Raw genomic sequence first — 13,870 nt, 5'->3', positions numbered from 1 at the left:
CCGGGGTTCCAGACACAGCCTCCCCCCCTTCCTGGCAGCACCAAAGGGCAACAAGTCAAGAGTCCTGGTGCGGCCACCCACTGTGGGCCTCGGGCCAGGTCCCTCTGGGACCAGCCAGACTGACGGCCCGGGCTCGCCGCCCGGCCGGGCACAGCAGCCCCTCCCTCCACCCCAGGGACAGAGGCCGGGAGGCACAGGGTCAGAGCTCGGGGCCCGACCGCCACCTGCCCTCCGCCCACCGGGCCCCACGGCCACGGAGGCGGCCCCGCGCCGGAACCCAGCCAAACAAAGGAGAAAGGCACAGCTTTTCCATTTTGCTAAAACACTTTACGTCTGTCTGTATAATCCAGGTTAACAAAATCTGAGCTGCAAGAAAATAGGGTGCCGATTTCTGTACAGTCTACAAAACCCCACCCCAAGCGGGGCTGGCCTCCGGGGTCTGTACAGGGCTCTGCGAACGCCTCGCCCAGCACGCGGCTCGGCGAGACCGGGCTGGGTGCTCGCTCGCTCCCTTCCGAGGCCCCTTTAGAGTGTCCCTCCCTCCAAGCCCCCATGAAGGGGTCTCAGTGGCAGGTCCCGGCTTGCAGCTGGACACGCGGCCACTGCCGACCACCTGCTCGTCCCCGCCCGGACCACCCTGCCAGAGGCCCGGCCCCCCCTCAGGAGGCCGAGCAGCATCAGCCCCCAGCCACGCTGGACGAGGGCCCCATTCCCTCCCAAAGGCAGCGGCCCCTCCGAGCTGCGCGGGGCCTCAGCCTCCTCACAAGCCGGGAACGCTCTTCGGGGGAAAGCGACGCTAAGTCAGGACCTCCCTCCAGATCCCACACTTTGAAACCCCCCGCCCACCCGGACCAAACTGGGCAGGAAGTGACCTGTTCCAGCCACACAGGTGTGCATGTGCGAGGGCATCCACTGCCGTTCTGTCCAGGATTACAGCATGCAGAGTGCTATTCTGTCTAAGGAACTGAGTAAAAAGCAGGTCGGTGCCAGGCGGGGGCAGCTGTGGGCTGTGGTGGTGGCAGCAGCTGGGCAGTATTCACAGGGCAGGCTGAGGCCAGGTGGGTGTGGGGAAAAGAGAAGGGGAGGACAGGGGGCGGCCTCCCCACCCTGCTCCCCTGCAGGGCTCTGACCCAGGCTGTGCAGTCGGTTGCTATGGGAACCACACCGGGTGATGACGCCAATCAGCAAAGCCTGGGCAGGGGAGGGGTGGGGACCACGGGGAAGGCGACCGGGTGTCAAAGCAAAGCGGAACCAGATGAAGCGGGGCTCTTGGGACGGGCCTCCCGCAAGCAGGTGGCTCCCGGGCTGGCTCGGGGCGGGCAGGGACGCTCCTCAGTCTGGGCCCCACGGGCGGGCGGGCAGCGGGCGGAGCTGTGGGCATGCGGCATGCTGCGGGCAGCCACGTGCTCAGCATGCACAGAGCGGGCCCGAGGGGCAGTGGCCACCAGCCCGGCAGGCCACGCCTCCTGGGGACCCACGGCCGAGCCAGAGCCGGGCCAGCGGCCAGCCATCTGCTGGGCCAGGGCCTCACTGCAGAGGTTCTGTGCTTGGTGGGCAAGGCTGGGCCCGGGCCGGCGGCTGTGGGCCAGGGGCCCCGCCCCCCAGGGCCGGGCGGCTGCGGGGGCCTGCGGTGGTCCATGCTGTCACTCTTCAGGGCGCAGTCCCAGCAGGCTGGGCAGGCAGGGGGCCGTGGCTGCAAACGCCCCACCCCCCAAAGTGTCACGGATGAGCAATAGCCCCGCCCCCCAGGAACCAGCCAGAGAACCACGCGATGTTGAAGAAGGAAAAGCCCCACGGAAACGCCAAGGCGCGGTCGGAAAGCAGGCCCGGGCGGGGGCGGCGGGGGCGGGCGCGGGCGGCGGGCAGCGGTCACTCCTCGCGCAGCTGCAGGCGGTAGCGGTGGTAGCGGACCTGGAAGAAGAGGCGCTCGGCCAGCGAGAGGGTCATGCCGGGCAGCACGTAGTGGTCGCTGCAGCCCATGTGTCTGAAGCCCAGCGACTCGTAGAGCTTGTGGGCGGCCACCTTGACGGCCGTCGTGCCCAGCACCACGGCGGAGTAGTTGTGCACCACGGCGAACTCCAGCACCTTGCGGCCCAGCGCCTTGGCGATGCCCTTGCCGCGGAAGCGGGAGTCCACGGACATGCGCAGCAGCTCCACGGTGTTGTCCGCCTCGTGGGCCCGCGCCGCCACGATGCCCACCACGTTGCCGTCCAGCACGGCCACCCAGAAGCAGGAGCCTGCGGGGGACGGGGCGGTCAGGCCGGGCTCCGCCGGGGGCAGGCCTCTGCCCGCTGGCCCCTTCCCTGCCTGGCAGCCAGAGGCCTGGACGCCACCGCCAGCCACAACCCCCAGGGCTCAGGGGACCTCAGACGCCTGTGGCCGTGCCAACCCTGTGGCCCTTCCCCTCCTGGGTCAGGGGCCGCTGGGCCGGGAGCCCCGTGACCCTGGGAGGCTCAGGGAAGGTCTTAAGAAATCCCACTGGGGAGCCGGGATGGCCATGGGCACCCCTGACCCGGCCGCTCCTGGGCAGCCAGCCCAAACCATCACCGTCCAGGCAGGCAGGAAGGGGGGGGGCCCTCAGCGAGGAGGGGGAGGAAGTGGGGATCAGAGGATGGACTGCAGGGCACAGGCCCCCGGGAGATTGTCAGCTGTGACGGAGGCCCAGGACCGCAGGGGCAAAGGGCTGCTGGGCACGGCTGTGTGCTCCAGGGGAGGGGCCTGTGCTCTCCGCCACTCCGTCCTCAGAGTGCTCCCGCCCAACCCCCTCCTGGAGCGGCCAAACTCCCGTCAGCCAACAGCTCCGGCCACAAGGTCTCCCGTCTCCTTTACTGCCCGATGTGGCCGAGCTGGGAATGACCGGCTGGCCTGTCCACCCTCCCCAAGGTCAGGACAGTGCTGGGACCCTCACCTCTCCCCAGGCCTGTTTACCCACGGAACCAGCACGGCCCCGCCGGCTGCTGTCCGCCCCGCGGCCCTGTGGGGTCTCCTGCAGACCCCCGATGTCTCAGGGGCCGCGCGGGCCTCCCTCCCCTGGTCCACTTGGGCACTGCAGCCAGAGAGCGAAGACCTGAGTGCCAGGTCCTCATGCCACAGCCGCGCCCAGCCGGAGCGCCCACGGGCCGGCACAGGCAGAGCCAGGCAACAGCGGGGCTCCCCAAGGCCGAGATGGGGAAACGGAAGGTGCCGAGGCTGCTGCTCGGCTGGGGGCACGGGGCTGGCAGTGCCAGAGGCCACCCTGGCTCTGGGACACTTGCCTCTCTGGCCTGCTAGACCCCCACCAACTATCCAGGCCCGTCTGTCCCCTCTCAGACGGGCGCCCTCACACCGGGGGACTCTCACCCCCGAGGGCCAAGGTGATGGAGACCAGGGTCCTGCCTCCCAGGACCCAGCCCCCAGCCAGCCTGGAGGACAGACTGTGGCCCAGGGCCCGCGGGCCAGGCCCCTCCCTCTCCAGGAGCCCTGGCAGGGCCGGGGTGAGACCCACTGGCTCACTAAGCGCTCAGAGGCCAGAAGCAGAGACCAATCCTAAGGCTCCTGCTCCCAGGATCCCTGTCCCCCTGTCCCCCCACCCCAGGCCCCTCTGCCTGCCACTGCCCTCCCCCAGCCCGGTGCCCGAGCCTGCCTCGGCCCCAGCAGGCCCCAGGAGCACCTTGACCAGACAGGACCTGCGAGGAGAGACCCCTGACCTTGTGAAGAGCAGGGCCGCTAGGCCCCAAGCACCAGCTCAGAGCCGGCCTCAGGAGGCCAGGGACACTCAGAGACCTCGGGGCAGCACCAAAGGCCCAGCTCTGCCCCACCTCCCTGCGCGGCCGGGACTGCAGAGGGGAGAGGCAGGGGCCGGGCAGGGGGCCGGGGCAGGGAGCGGGCTCACCGGGCGGCTTCATGTAGTACTGCTCGATGTCCGCCATGTCCGTGTGCAGCGCGCAGTCCAGGTAGGCGAGGACCACCTTCCGGCTGTAGTAGTAGCGCAGCGCCAGCAGCCCCGCGGGCACCAGGCAGGTCAGCAGCAGCGAGCCGGTGAGCGCCCAGCACAGCCCTGCGGGAGGGAGGGTGAGGATGGAGGGGGCGGTGAGGGCCAGGGGAGGGGAGATGGGGGCGCGGGGAGGGCGGAGGGGAGATGGGCCCGCGCTGCCCCCGCAGGTGGGCAGGAAGCAGCCCCCATGCACCTCGGGGCAAACAGCCCCTGAAGGACAAGCAGGGAGACAGGGCCGGGCGCTTGAACCTGAGGTCGCCGGCGCCTGGGGCAGCGGCCTTGGCCCACCCGCCCTCCGGGGAAGCGGGCACCTGGGACCAGCTCCCGGGCCCCCAGCCCCCGGGCGCCGGGGAGGCCGCGGCCGCGGACAGTGGCTGCCGGAGGGCCGCTTCCGCCGCTTGACCTTGGGGGAGGCGCACCGGCCCGCGCCTCGAGCTCCTCATCCGCAAAGTGGGAGCCGAAGCTCAGCCCCGAGGCCGCGTCCCCGCTGTGTCCCCTCCCGCTCCCGCACCGCACCGCACCCTCCCGCACCGCAGCTCATAAATTAGCACCGGAGCCGCGGCCGCCCCCGCCCGGTTATAAATAGTCACGGCGGGCGCCGGCCTCCGCCCGCGGCTCGGAGGGGCCGGCCGGCGGGACTCCGCTCTCCGCTCTCCCGCCGCAGCCCCCCCCCCGGGTTCCCACGCCCCCGCCCCGGAGCCCCGGTCGGGAGCCGGGAGCCGCGGGAGCCGGGCCAGCCCGCAGCGGGGTCCCCGAGCCCGGCGCCGCAGAGAGCGGGGCGCGCGGGGGGTCCGAGGCTGGGGCCCGGCCACCGGGGGGGCCCGGGGAGCCTGCGTGTCCGGGGCGGGGGGCGCGGGGAGCCCGCGGGTCCGGGGCGGGGGGAGATGGGGGCCCGGGGAGCCTGCGGGTCCGGGGCGGGGGGAGATGCGGGGCCCGGGGAGCCCGCGGGTCCGGGGCGGGGGGGAGATGCGGGGCCCGGGGAGCCCGCGGGTCCGGTGCGGGGGGAGATGCGGGGCCCGGGGAGCCCGCGGGTCCGGGGCGGGGGGAGATGCGGGGCCCGAGGAGCCCGCGGGTCCGGGGCGGGGGGAGGTGCGGGGCCGGGGGGGCCCGCGGGTCCGGGGGGGGGGGAGATGGGGGGCCCGGGGAGCCCGCGGGTCCGGGGCGGGGGGAGATGCGGGGCCCGGGGAGCCTGCGGGTCCGGAGGGGGCCCGCACTGACCGGCCAGCAGGGCGCAGAGCAGCAGCGCGCGCGGGTGCTGCCGCAGGCCGCGGAAGGCCGTGTTGGGGATGCGCTCCATGATGCCGTCGTAGAAGATGCGGCACGCCGCCTCCTGCTCGGCCGCGCGGAACTCGCGGATGTGCACGCCGCGCCCCTCCGGCGGCCCCGCGCCCCCCGCGCCCCCCGCGCCGCCCCGGGGCTGCGGCTGCGGCTGCGGCTGCGGCGCGGGCGGCGGCGCGGCGGGCAGCGGGGGCCACATGGCGGCGGCGAGCAGCGCGTCCTTCTTGGCCCCCGGCAGCGCCTCATGGTCCTCGGCGGCCACGATCTTCGTCTCGCAGACCATGTCGGGCTCACAATGCATGCACCCGGCGGGCGGCGCGGGGCGCGGCGGGCGGGCGGCGGGCGGCCCAGGGCAAGGGCGCGGCGCCCTCGGACCCGCGGCGGCGGCGGCGGTCAGGGGCGCGGGGCGGAGGCGGCGGGCGGCCGGGGCGCGCGCGGGGAGCTGCGCCGCATCTTGGAGGAGGATTTATAACGCGGCGGCGCCGGTGCGGCCGGCGCGGGGTCCCGCAGGGTCCTAGCGTCCACGGCATTGGCTGCGGGGTCACCATGTGACGCGGGGGCGGGGGCCGGCGCCGCCTCCGCCCGCCGGTGGCACCTCGGCCGCCGCGCCTCGGCCGCGCTCCGGCGGCAGCGGAGGGGGTGCGCCGGGCGGGGCGGCGGGGACCTGCGAGCGGCCGGGTTCGGGCCGGAGGGGGGCTCCGGGGCCCCGGGCAGGCGCCGCCCGCCGCCGCGCCGTGCGGGAAGCCGCGGACCTGGCCCGGCCTGGGCCCCGCACGCCGCGGCCGCCGCCGCCGCCCGCCGGGCGCAGTCACGGAGGCACCGTCCCCGGTCCCATTGTCTGGGCGCGCTTCGCGGGCCCTGCAGCGGCGCCCCGGCCCTCCGCCCCGCGCCCCGGGGACGCGCGCCCGGAGCCGCCGGCTGGAGGCGAGGGGATGCGCCCGGAGCGGGTCCGAGGTCCGCGCCGCGCAGCCCGCGTTCAGACACCGGGCGCCGGAGCGGGAGGAGGGGGTGCGGGCCCGGGGACCCCCAGCCCGGCCCCTGCCTGCCTGGCCCGCGCATGCGCCCTGCCATCGCGGTGCAGGTGCAGGGGCCAGAGGGAGGATCCGCCGGCGCTGGGAGTCGGGGAGGGAGGAGATGGGGACTCGGTGGTCCCAGAACCCGTGGCACTTCGTGCACCCAGCCCCGCTGCCCCGCTGCCCGCACCCTCTCCCGGAGGTGACCTCACAGCGGCGCGCAGCCCGGTTCCCGGCGCCGCGTGGGTGGCCGGTGGCGGTCAGGCCGAGGACCCTCGGCCCAGAGCCCGGCCGGGCGCCCGCGGCCCCCCCCAGGCCAGGGCGGGGCTGTCCTTGCCTGCGCCGCGCTGAGGGACGCGGGGAGGGGCGGCCGGCTCCAAGGAGCTGAACTAGTCCTCGGCCAGGGCTGCGGGGTGGGGTGGGGCACCCCGAGGTCACCCTACACCATGCTCCCCAGGTGCCACGGAGAATCTCAGGGCAGCTCAGGGCCCTGCTGCTGGCGTGTAGGGCGGTGGGACAGGCCCACAGCGAGACCAGCCCCCAGGACCTGAGGTTGGCCAGAAGTGTCCCCCACCCCCAAGCCAACAGCACCCAAGAGATCCAGGCAGGACACCCCGGGGCCGGGAGCAGCGCTAGGGTGCCCAGAGGGTCAGGGGGGTCAGAGGAAGGAGACGGGGCCGCCCCACCTCAGGGGCTTGGGGAGCATTGTGCCAGGTGATGAGGCAGGAGAGAGGACAGGGGCCTGGGTTCCCTAGCTGTGACCTGTGACCCCGGCGTCCTGCAGTTCTGCACCTGCAGACGCCCTCCCGGGGGGCTGACCTCACCTGCAGCCCCTGGCCCAGCCCCTGTCACTCTGAGAGCCAGGGTGAGATGGGGGGACGGCTGGCCAGCCCCCTGGAAGGGCTTGGCAGCCTCAGGCTGGATTTTAACGCACTTGGCGTGGGGTTGGCATGAAGGAGAGGGCTGTGCAGACAGCAGGGGGCAAGCCAGGCCACACCACAACTGCAGACATGGGGTTCCCCATCCGTCCCAGGGAGGCTGTGCCCCCCGCCCACATCAGGAGCCCGCTGTCAGGGCCCATCTGTTCTCTCCCGGAACCCACGTCCGTTCTTCCGTTTGTGCTGCCTCGGCCTCCCGCCTGAGGCCTCAGGCAGACACGATTCCGCCTGGAGCCCCTCGTCTGCCCCAGGTTCTCAGGACCGTGTGTGCGCAGCAGCGACACCCGCCCAGAGGCCGGCCTGGGCCTCGGGCACCTGCCACCTGCCGGGTGCAGCTCCGGGGACACAGCTGGGGGCCTGGGAGAGGGGACTGTGTGGGGAACAGGCCGGGAGGAACCGCCTCCACAGAGAAAGGGGAGCAGGAGCAACAGCGAGACCCCGGCGGGGCCTTCCCCAGCCAGGGGCCTGGCTCCTGCCCAGCCAGGCGGCTCGGGCTCCAGAGGAAGCGCATTGGAGGCCAAGGCCAGCCAGGAGCAGAGCCCCGAGGGGGGCCTCGCCCCCGGGTGACCTCTCCCCTTGCAGATCCTGCACCCGCTGACCTTAACGCCCTGAGACCCCCTCTGAGCCTCAAGTGTAGCTCAGCTCCAGGCCTCGCAGCCAGCTGCCTCAGGACCAGCCGCATGAATAATGCCCCGCCCGTGCCGCCAGCCAATCGGAGGCCAAGCCTGGAAGGCCACGGAACCTTCTCTTCAGACCCCCACCCGAGGCCCTAGTGGGTTTGGCCCAGTGGATAGGCCTGCGGACTGAAGGGTCCCGGGTTCGATTCTGGTCACATGCCCGGATTTGGGGCTTGATCCCCAGTGGGGGGCATGCAGGAGGCAGACGATCAATGATTCTCATCATTGATGTTTCTATTTCTCCCTGAGATCAATAAAAGTGTATTTTTAGCCTAAACCGGTTTGGCTCAGTGGATAGAGCGTCGGTCTGCGGACTGAAGTGTCCCAGGTTTGATTTCGATCAAGGGCATGTACCTGGGTTGCGGGCACATCCCCAGTGGGGAGTGTGCAGGAAGCAGCTGATGGATGATTCTCTCTCATCGATGTTTCTAACTCTATCCCTCTCCCTTCCTCTTTGTAAAACATCAATGAAGTTTATATATTTTTTAAAAAGTATTTTAAAGATAAAAATTAATGAAAAAGAAAATACCCTCAGGTGAGGCTTAACAAAACAAAAAATTTTTTTTAAAAAGGCCTTCCCCGGAGCATCCCCTAAATCTCTACCCCTAAACCCTTAGGACCGGGGCCCAGGGCTCTCCTCTCCCCCTCCCTGCCCCGGGCGCTGCCAACCTCTTCCTCACTCTCAAGCTCCGAGGGCCCTTCCTTTGCCCCCATAATTAGTTCCCATTTCTTCTAGAAATTTCTTTTTCTCACTCTGTGATTTACCAGATAAACGTTCTCTTACAGTTTAGCTCTTGTTCTGGATTCTTTCCCACCAGAACCCTGTGCCGAGGCTGCTGGCCCCAGGTCTGGTCTGACCCCGGGGGTCAGAGGCCCGGTGCCGTCCCCATCGCCTCCGCCAGCTGGACCGAGTGCCCACGGTGGAGTGCCCGCAGCAGAGTGCCCTCCGCCGCCCTCAGGGGCCGACAGCGAAGGGGGAGGCGGACGAGGGTCTGAAGCCACCTGAACACGTGCTGGGAAGACAGTGGGACCCCGGGCACCATGGTTCGCACACAGAGGCGGCAGGAGGGCGGGCAGTGTGCTGGGGTGCCCAGCTGGCAGGAGACCCCAGCTCCGGGCAGACCGGGCGCGGGCCTTGGCCACAGCCGGGCCCAGCTCCGTGCTGACTGCACTTCTGCTCCTACAACACCCCCCTCACCGGCCTCCCCACCCCCCCACTTCCTTGAGGGCTGGAAGGGCAGGCCTGGCCCGCCTCCTGGCTGCCCGCTCCTCCGGGGTCCCTTCTCTGTCCACTCAGGGCTCCCGGCCAGCACTGTCCACTCCTCTCTCCAGCCCTTCCTTCCCAGTTCAGCCAGCAGACCCATCCCCAACTTCCCTCCTTCTCTCAAACCCACCCCCTCCCCTCCTCTCAAACCAACCACGTGGCCAATCCCAACGGCTCCTTCTTAAAAATGTATTTTTTATTGACTTTAGAGAGGAGATAGAAACATCTGCGATGAGAATCATGGACCGGCTCCGCCAGTGTCCCACACTGGGCCTGTGCCCTGACCGGGAATCGAACCGTGACCCCCGTTCCTGAGTCGACGCTCAGCCCATGCGCCGTGCCGACTCCCCCGAGTGAGCACAACTGCTCCTCCTGCTGCCACCAGCCTGGGCTCTTCACGGCATCCCCCTCACGCGGTTCCACCCGCCACCCGCTCCCTGCACCGTTCCGGCGCCCCTGCTTGCTCCGACCCCCATGGCTCCCGAGGGGCCCTCCCCACTCCCAACCCCCCCCCCTGCCCTGCAGTGCAGCCGTGAGGTCACTGCTCTTCCCTGTGTCCCTGCCCCTGCCGCCTCCCAAGGGACACACCGCCAGGCTCCGGATGCACCCCCGTGACACCACCTGCTGCCCCATCCCCTATCAAGAGCAGCCACACAGGGTGCCCAGCTAAGTCCCATCAGGGAGGAACAGCCCTCCCCTCCAGCCCCAGGGGTGACCAGCAGATTTCTGGGTCCTGGGTGCCTCTGCCCCATCAGCCGCCACTCCTGACCACAGGCCATGTCCTCGCCCGAAACGGCATGAGGCCAATGGGTGCCTCACTGCTCTCTGCGGCCCAGGACGTGCGCCCAGGCCCTACGGCCACACCTCCTGCCAGGCTGGGCCACGGGGACTCGGTTTCTTCGCTCCAGTGCCAACACCCTGGCACTTCCAGAGCCTCTGCAACAGGACGGGCTCCTGAGGGAGCCACGGGGTGAGGGGCCACGGGAGGTGGGGAGGCATGGGGGTGGGAAGGGAGGGCAGGGCAGGTCCTTGGGGCAACTTCTGGAGGTAGCCAGGCGGGGCCTGTGGGTAAGACGGGAGTCCCTCCCCAGGCAGCCGGCCAGGACGTCAGACAGCGACAGCAGCACGCAGGCCCGGCCCTGCTGAGGCCCCACAAGCAGAAACCCGAACCCCAGCTCGGCAGGGTGCCACCGTGGGCCCATCAGCGCCCCACCGAGCGCCTGGGCGTCGTAAAGCATCGCTTCCCTGTGAAGCTTTAGCGTGAAGAGGGCGGGTCCCTGGAGACCCCTGCCTGGCACCGAGCGCACGTGTGGGCCGGCTGTGGGGCGTGGTGCCCGCCTCAGGCTGTGCCCGGGGGCTGAACTGGGGCTGTTGAAGGGACCTGCAGGTGGGGAGGCTGTGGCAGGTCCCGGGCTCCGTGGCCACTGGCTGGGCCTCAGGAACCACGGCAGAGGGCTCCGCTGGGCCCCTGCTCCGAGCCCAGCGCAGGCGGGGCAGGAAGTGGTGCCCGGAGGCCCCTGCTCAGTGTGGGCACCGTCCGTCATGGGACATGCCCGCCGGAGGGCCTCACCCCGTGGCAGTGGGGGAACCAAGGCCCAGAGACGCCCAGCAGGGCCTGGGGGACAGCGTGGTGGTGGGCAGGCGGCCAGAGCAGGAGACAGGACACAGGCACCGGACTGGGCGTTTATTGGGGGGCAGCGGGGTCCTCAGCGCCCCGAGGGCCAGCAGGCGCACAGGGCCCGGCGCTCCGCCTGTAGCAGGAGGGTCTCCGTCTGGAAAGCAACAGGGACGATGGTCAGGGTGTGTCACCCGCCCCAGCCCAAGGGGTGCGCCACCTCCTGGCTCCTCCCAACCCCCCTCCCCAGTTCCTCTCCGAGGCCCCTGGCCCTCTGCACCCCACTCACTGCAGGGACCCCCTCCTGCGCCCCCCCTGAGTTCCTCCGCCCCCCCCCCCCCCCCCCCCCCCCCCCCCCACCCCTCGGAGGAGAGAGAGGGAGTCAATGGTGAGAATCCCCGATGGGCTGCCTGCTGCGCGCACACAGGGTGCAGCCTGCAACCCAAATACCGTGACCTCCGTGACCTCCTGGCTCCTGGGCAGACCCTCACCCTGAGCCCCTCGCTGGGACAGAGATCACTGCCCGCCTCTCACCTCCTCCGGCCCATCAGCCCCTCCAGTCTCTCCCGCCTCCCCCTCAGGGGGCCTCAGACCGGGGCTGCAGGGCTGTCTGGGCCCCCCTCCCTCCTGGAGTTGTGCCCCTGAGGGGGCTGCCCTGTCTCTGTGCCCAGCACGGCGCCCCCCCCCCCCGGGCCCCCCAGTCTCCTCGGGCCCCAGGGAAGGCTGGGCGGGGGCCCTGTGCCCGGTGAGGGGAGCTGAGGGCGGGGCGGGGGGCGGGGAGGGGGCCCGTGAGGGGGGCGGGGAGGGGAGAGGGCGGGGCGGGGCGGGGGGCGGGGCGGGGCGGGGAGCGGGGAGGGGGCCTGTGAGGGGGGCGGGGAGGGGAGCTGAGGGCGGGGAGGGGGGCGGGGAGGGGGCCTGTGAGGGGGGCGGGGAGGGGGGCGAGGAGGGGGGCGAGGAGGGGAGCTGAGGGCGGGGAGGGGAGCTGAGGGCGGGGAGGGGGGCGGGGAGGGGGCCTGTGAGGGGGGCGGGGAGGGGAGCTGAGGGAGGGGAGGGGGCCGGGGAGGGGGGCGGGGAGGGGGGCGAGGAGGGGGGCGAGGAGGGGAGCTGAGGGCGGGGAGGGGGCCTGTGAGGGGGGCGGGGAGGGGAGGGGGGCAGGGAGGGGGGAGGGGAGGGGAGGGGGGCGGACCGGCCGGAGCCCTCACCCGGGCGTCCAGGCTGAAGGCCGTCTTGCGCAGGTCCTGCAGGGCGCGCTGCATGAACTCGAACGCGTGGCAGTCCACGCACGGGCGGCCTGCGGGGGAGCGGCTGCTCTGTCCCCAGCAGCTGGCCCGGTCCCCCACCCCATCCCATACCTCCACCCCGTCCCCCCATTCCTCCCACCCCCACCCCATTCCTCCCACCCCGTCCCCCCATTCTTCCCACCCCCATCCCATACCTCCACCCCGTCCCCCCATTCCTCCCACCCCCATCCCATACCTCCACCCCGTCCCCCCATTCCTCCCACCCCGTCCCCCCATTCCTCCCACCCCCACCCCATTCCCCACCGAAGGGGCGGCCAGGGGCCGGGGCGCGGGAACAAAGCGAGGTGCGGCCTCCCGCACGCAGGACCGGGACCAGGACCGACCGGAACGGGCCGGGGGCGGGGGCGGGGCGGGGGCGGGGACGGGGACGGGGACGGGGACGGGGACGGGGACGGGGACGGGGACGGGAAGGGGGCGGGGGACAGGGACAGGGACGGGGACCGGGTCGGGGACGGGGACCGGGACGGGGACGGGGACCGGGACGGGGACGGAGACGGGGACGGGGACGGGAAGGGGGTGGGGGACGGGGACCGGGTCGGGGACCGGGACGGGACGGGACGGCCCGGCACCTACTCTGCGCGGGGACGGCGCTGCCGGCGGGCTCGGCGCGGGCCCGGGCGCCCAGCAGCGCGGCGCTCAGCAGCAGCAGCAGCAGCAGCGGCCCCGGGGGGCGCGGCGACGGGGGCGCCATGGCGGGCGGAGGGGGCGGCCTGCAAGGCAGGAGGGTCCGAGCGCCGCCCGCCCGCCCCGCGGCCCCGTCCCCCCGACCCCGGCCTGGAACAGACCCCGATCCCCCCCGAGACACCCGGCCCTCCCCGCGGCCCCGGCCCCCGGCCCCCGGCCCCCGGCCTGCGAACAGACCCCGATCCCCCACACACACCCCGCGTCCCCGTCTCCGCCCAGCGGCCCCCCGACCCCCGGACCCCGGCCTGGAACAGACCCCGATCCCCCCCCCGGCCCCCCGCCCCCGGCCTGGAACAGAGCCCGCCCCGCGCCCCCGGTCCCCCGCCCCCGGCCTGGAACAGAGCCCGCCCCGCGCCCCCGGCCCCCTAACCGCGGTCGGGCACCGGGAACGCAGCGCGGGCGACCAGGCGAGACGCGTTGCGTTCGGCGCGCACCGCGCATGCGCCCCCGCCACGCCCGGGTCCGCCTTCCCGCGCCCCCCCCGCCCGCCGACGTCGTCGCCATGGAAACCGGAGGCCCGCCGACTTAACGGGCCGGCCCCGCGGAGGACCTGAGCGCCCGGCGGGGACGGTCGCCCCCCCGGCGCCCCGCGGTGTGGCCTCGGGGTCCCCGGTCTCTGCCCTCTGCGCCCCTTGGACGCGGAGTCCTCGCCGCCAGGGAGAGCGATGCCGGGACCGGCCGGCCGGGCGCTCGGGCCCCGCTGGGCGTGCACTGGGCGGCCCGCTGGGCAGCGCCCGCTCCGGGCCAGCGTCCCCCGGGCTCGGGGCGGGACCTCCGCTCCGCCGGGCCCAGCGGCGGCCGCGGGGCTGCAGCCCGGCCCGGGCGCCCAGGAGCGGGGCCCCGCGGGCGGGGAGGGCGTCCGGACCTGATGCGCGTTTCCCGTTTCTGTCCGGAGCCCCGCGGGGGCGGGGGGCGCCTGTGGCTCCGCAGCCGGGTCCCCCCGCCCTCGCCCCCCACAGCGTCCCGCCCCCCAGAGCGAGGGCAGCAGCTACCCCTTCCCCCCTCTGCCCCCCACCTGCCCCCAACCCCACCCTCTCCCAGCTCAGCCCATCCCTCCTCCGAGGCCCAGCCTCACCTCCGGCCCAGCGCGCACCCTCACCCCCCACAAACCCCCTCTATGCACACAC

General features: G+C 72.6%; 2 protein-coding genes across 3 annotated transcripts; both read right to left on the bottom strand.

The window, feature by feature from the left end:
• Positions 1-305: 305 nt before the first annotated feature.
• Positions 306-5,615, bottom strand: NAT8L (N-acetyltransferase 8 like). Its single transcript, XM_036417162.2, has 3 exons — positions 5,192-5,615; positions 3,872-4,036; positions 306-2,237 (listed from the first exon to the last, which is right to left on the bottom strand). Exons 1-3 carry the CDS (start codon positions 5,550-5,552, stop codon positions 1,870-1,872), a joined length of 894 nt encoding a protein of 297 aa, XP_036273055.1. The 5' UTR covers positions 5,553-5,615; the 3' UTR covers positions 306-1,869.
• A 5,195-nt stretch (positions 5,616-10,810) lies between these two features.
• CUNH4orf48 (chromosome unknown C4orf48 homolog) lies at positions 10,811-13,224 on the bottom strand. 2 transcript variants are annotated; one of them, XM_045573997.1, is made up of 4 exons: positions 13,114-13,224; positions 12,633-12,769; positions 11,961-12,049; positions 10,811-10,915 (listed from the first exon to the last, which is right to left on the bottom strand). In XM_045573997.1, exons 1-4 carry the CDS (start codon positions 13,182-13,184, stop codon positions 10,850-10,852), a joined length of 363 nt encoding a protein of 120 aa, XP_045429953.1. In that variant the 5' UTR covers positions 13,185-13,224; the 3' UTR covers positions 10,811-10,849. The 2 variants fall into 2 exon arrangements, with proteins under 2 accessions (XP_045429953.1, XP_036273059.1); XM_036417166.2 differs by lacking the exon at positions 13,114-13,224 and having other exon boundaries at positions 12,633-12,819.
• Between the last annotated feature and the right edge of the window lie 646 nt (positions 13,225-13,870).

Source organism: Pipistrellus kuhlii, unplaced genomic scaffold (genome assembly GCF_014108245.1).
Source record: "Pipistrellus kuhlii isolate mPipKuh1 unplaced genomic scaffold, mPipKuh1.p scaffold_m20_p_58, whole genome shotgun sequence".
In the NCBI taxonomy this organism is placed as follows: domain Eukaryota; kingdom Metazoa; phylum Chordata; class Mammalia; order Chiroptera; family Vespertilionidae; genus Pipistrellus; species Pipistrellus kuhlii.
Note: the sequence above shows the minus strand (reverse complement) of the source record. Positions and strands in the feature narration are given on the sequence as shown.

Coding starts and splice junctions, on each gene's coding strand:
- NAT8L (XM_036417162.2), bottom strand. CDS start 5,552: ATGCATTGTGAGCCCGACATGGTCTGCGAGACGAAGATCGTGGCCGCC. Junction 4,037..5,191: donor GCTCTGCGCCCTGCTGGCCG/GTCAGTGCGGGC, acceptor TCCCTCCCGCAG/GGCTGTGCTGGGCGCTCACC. Junction 2,238..3,871: donor GTACTACATGAAGCCGCCCG/GTGAGCCCGCTC, acceptor CGTCCCCCGCAG/GCTCCTGCTTCTGGGTGGCC.
- CUNH4orf48 (XM_045573997.1), bottom strand. CDS start 13,184: ATGCGCGGTGCGCGCCGAACGCAACGCGTCTCGCCTGGTCGCCCGCGC. Junction 12,770..13,113: donor GTTCCCGGTGCCCGACCGCG/GTTAGGGGGCCG, acceptor CCTGCCTTGCAG/GCCGCCCCCTCCGCCCGCCA. Junction 10,916..11,960: donor CCTTCAGCCTGGACGCCCGG/GTGAGGGCTCCG, acceptor GTTGCTTTCCAG/ACGGAGACCCTCCTGCTACA.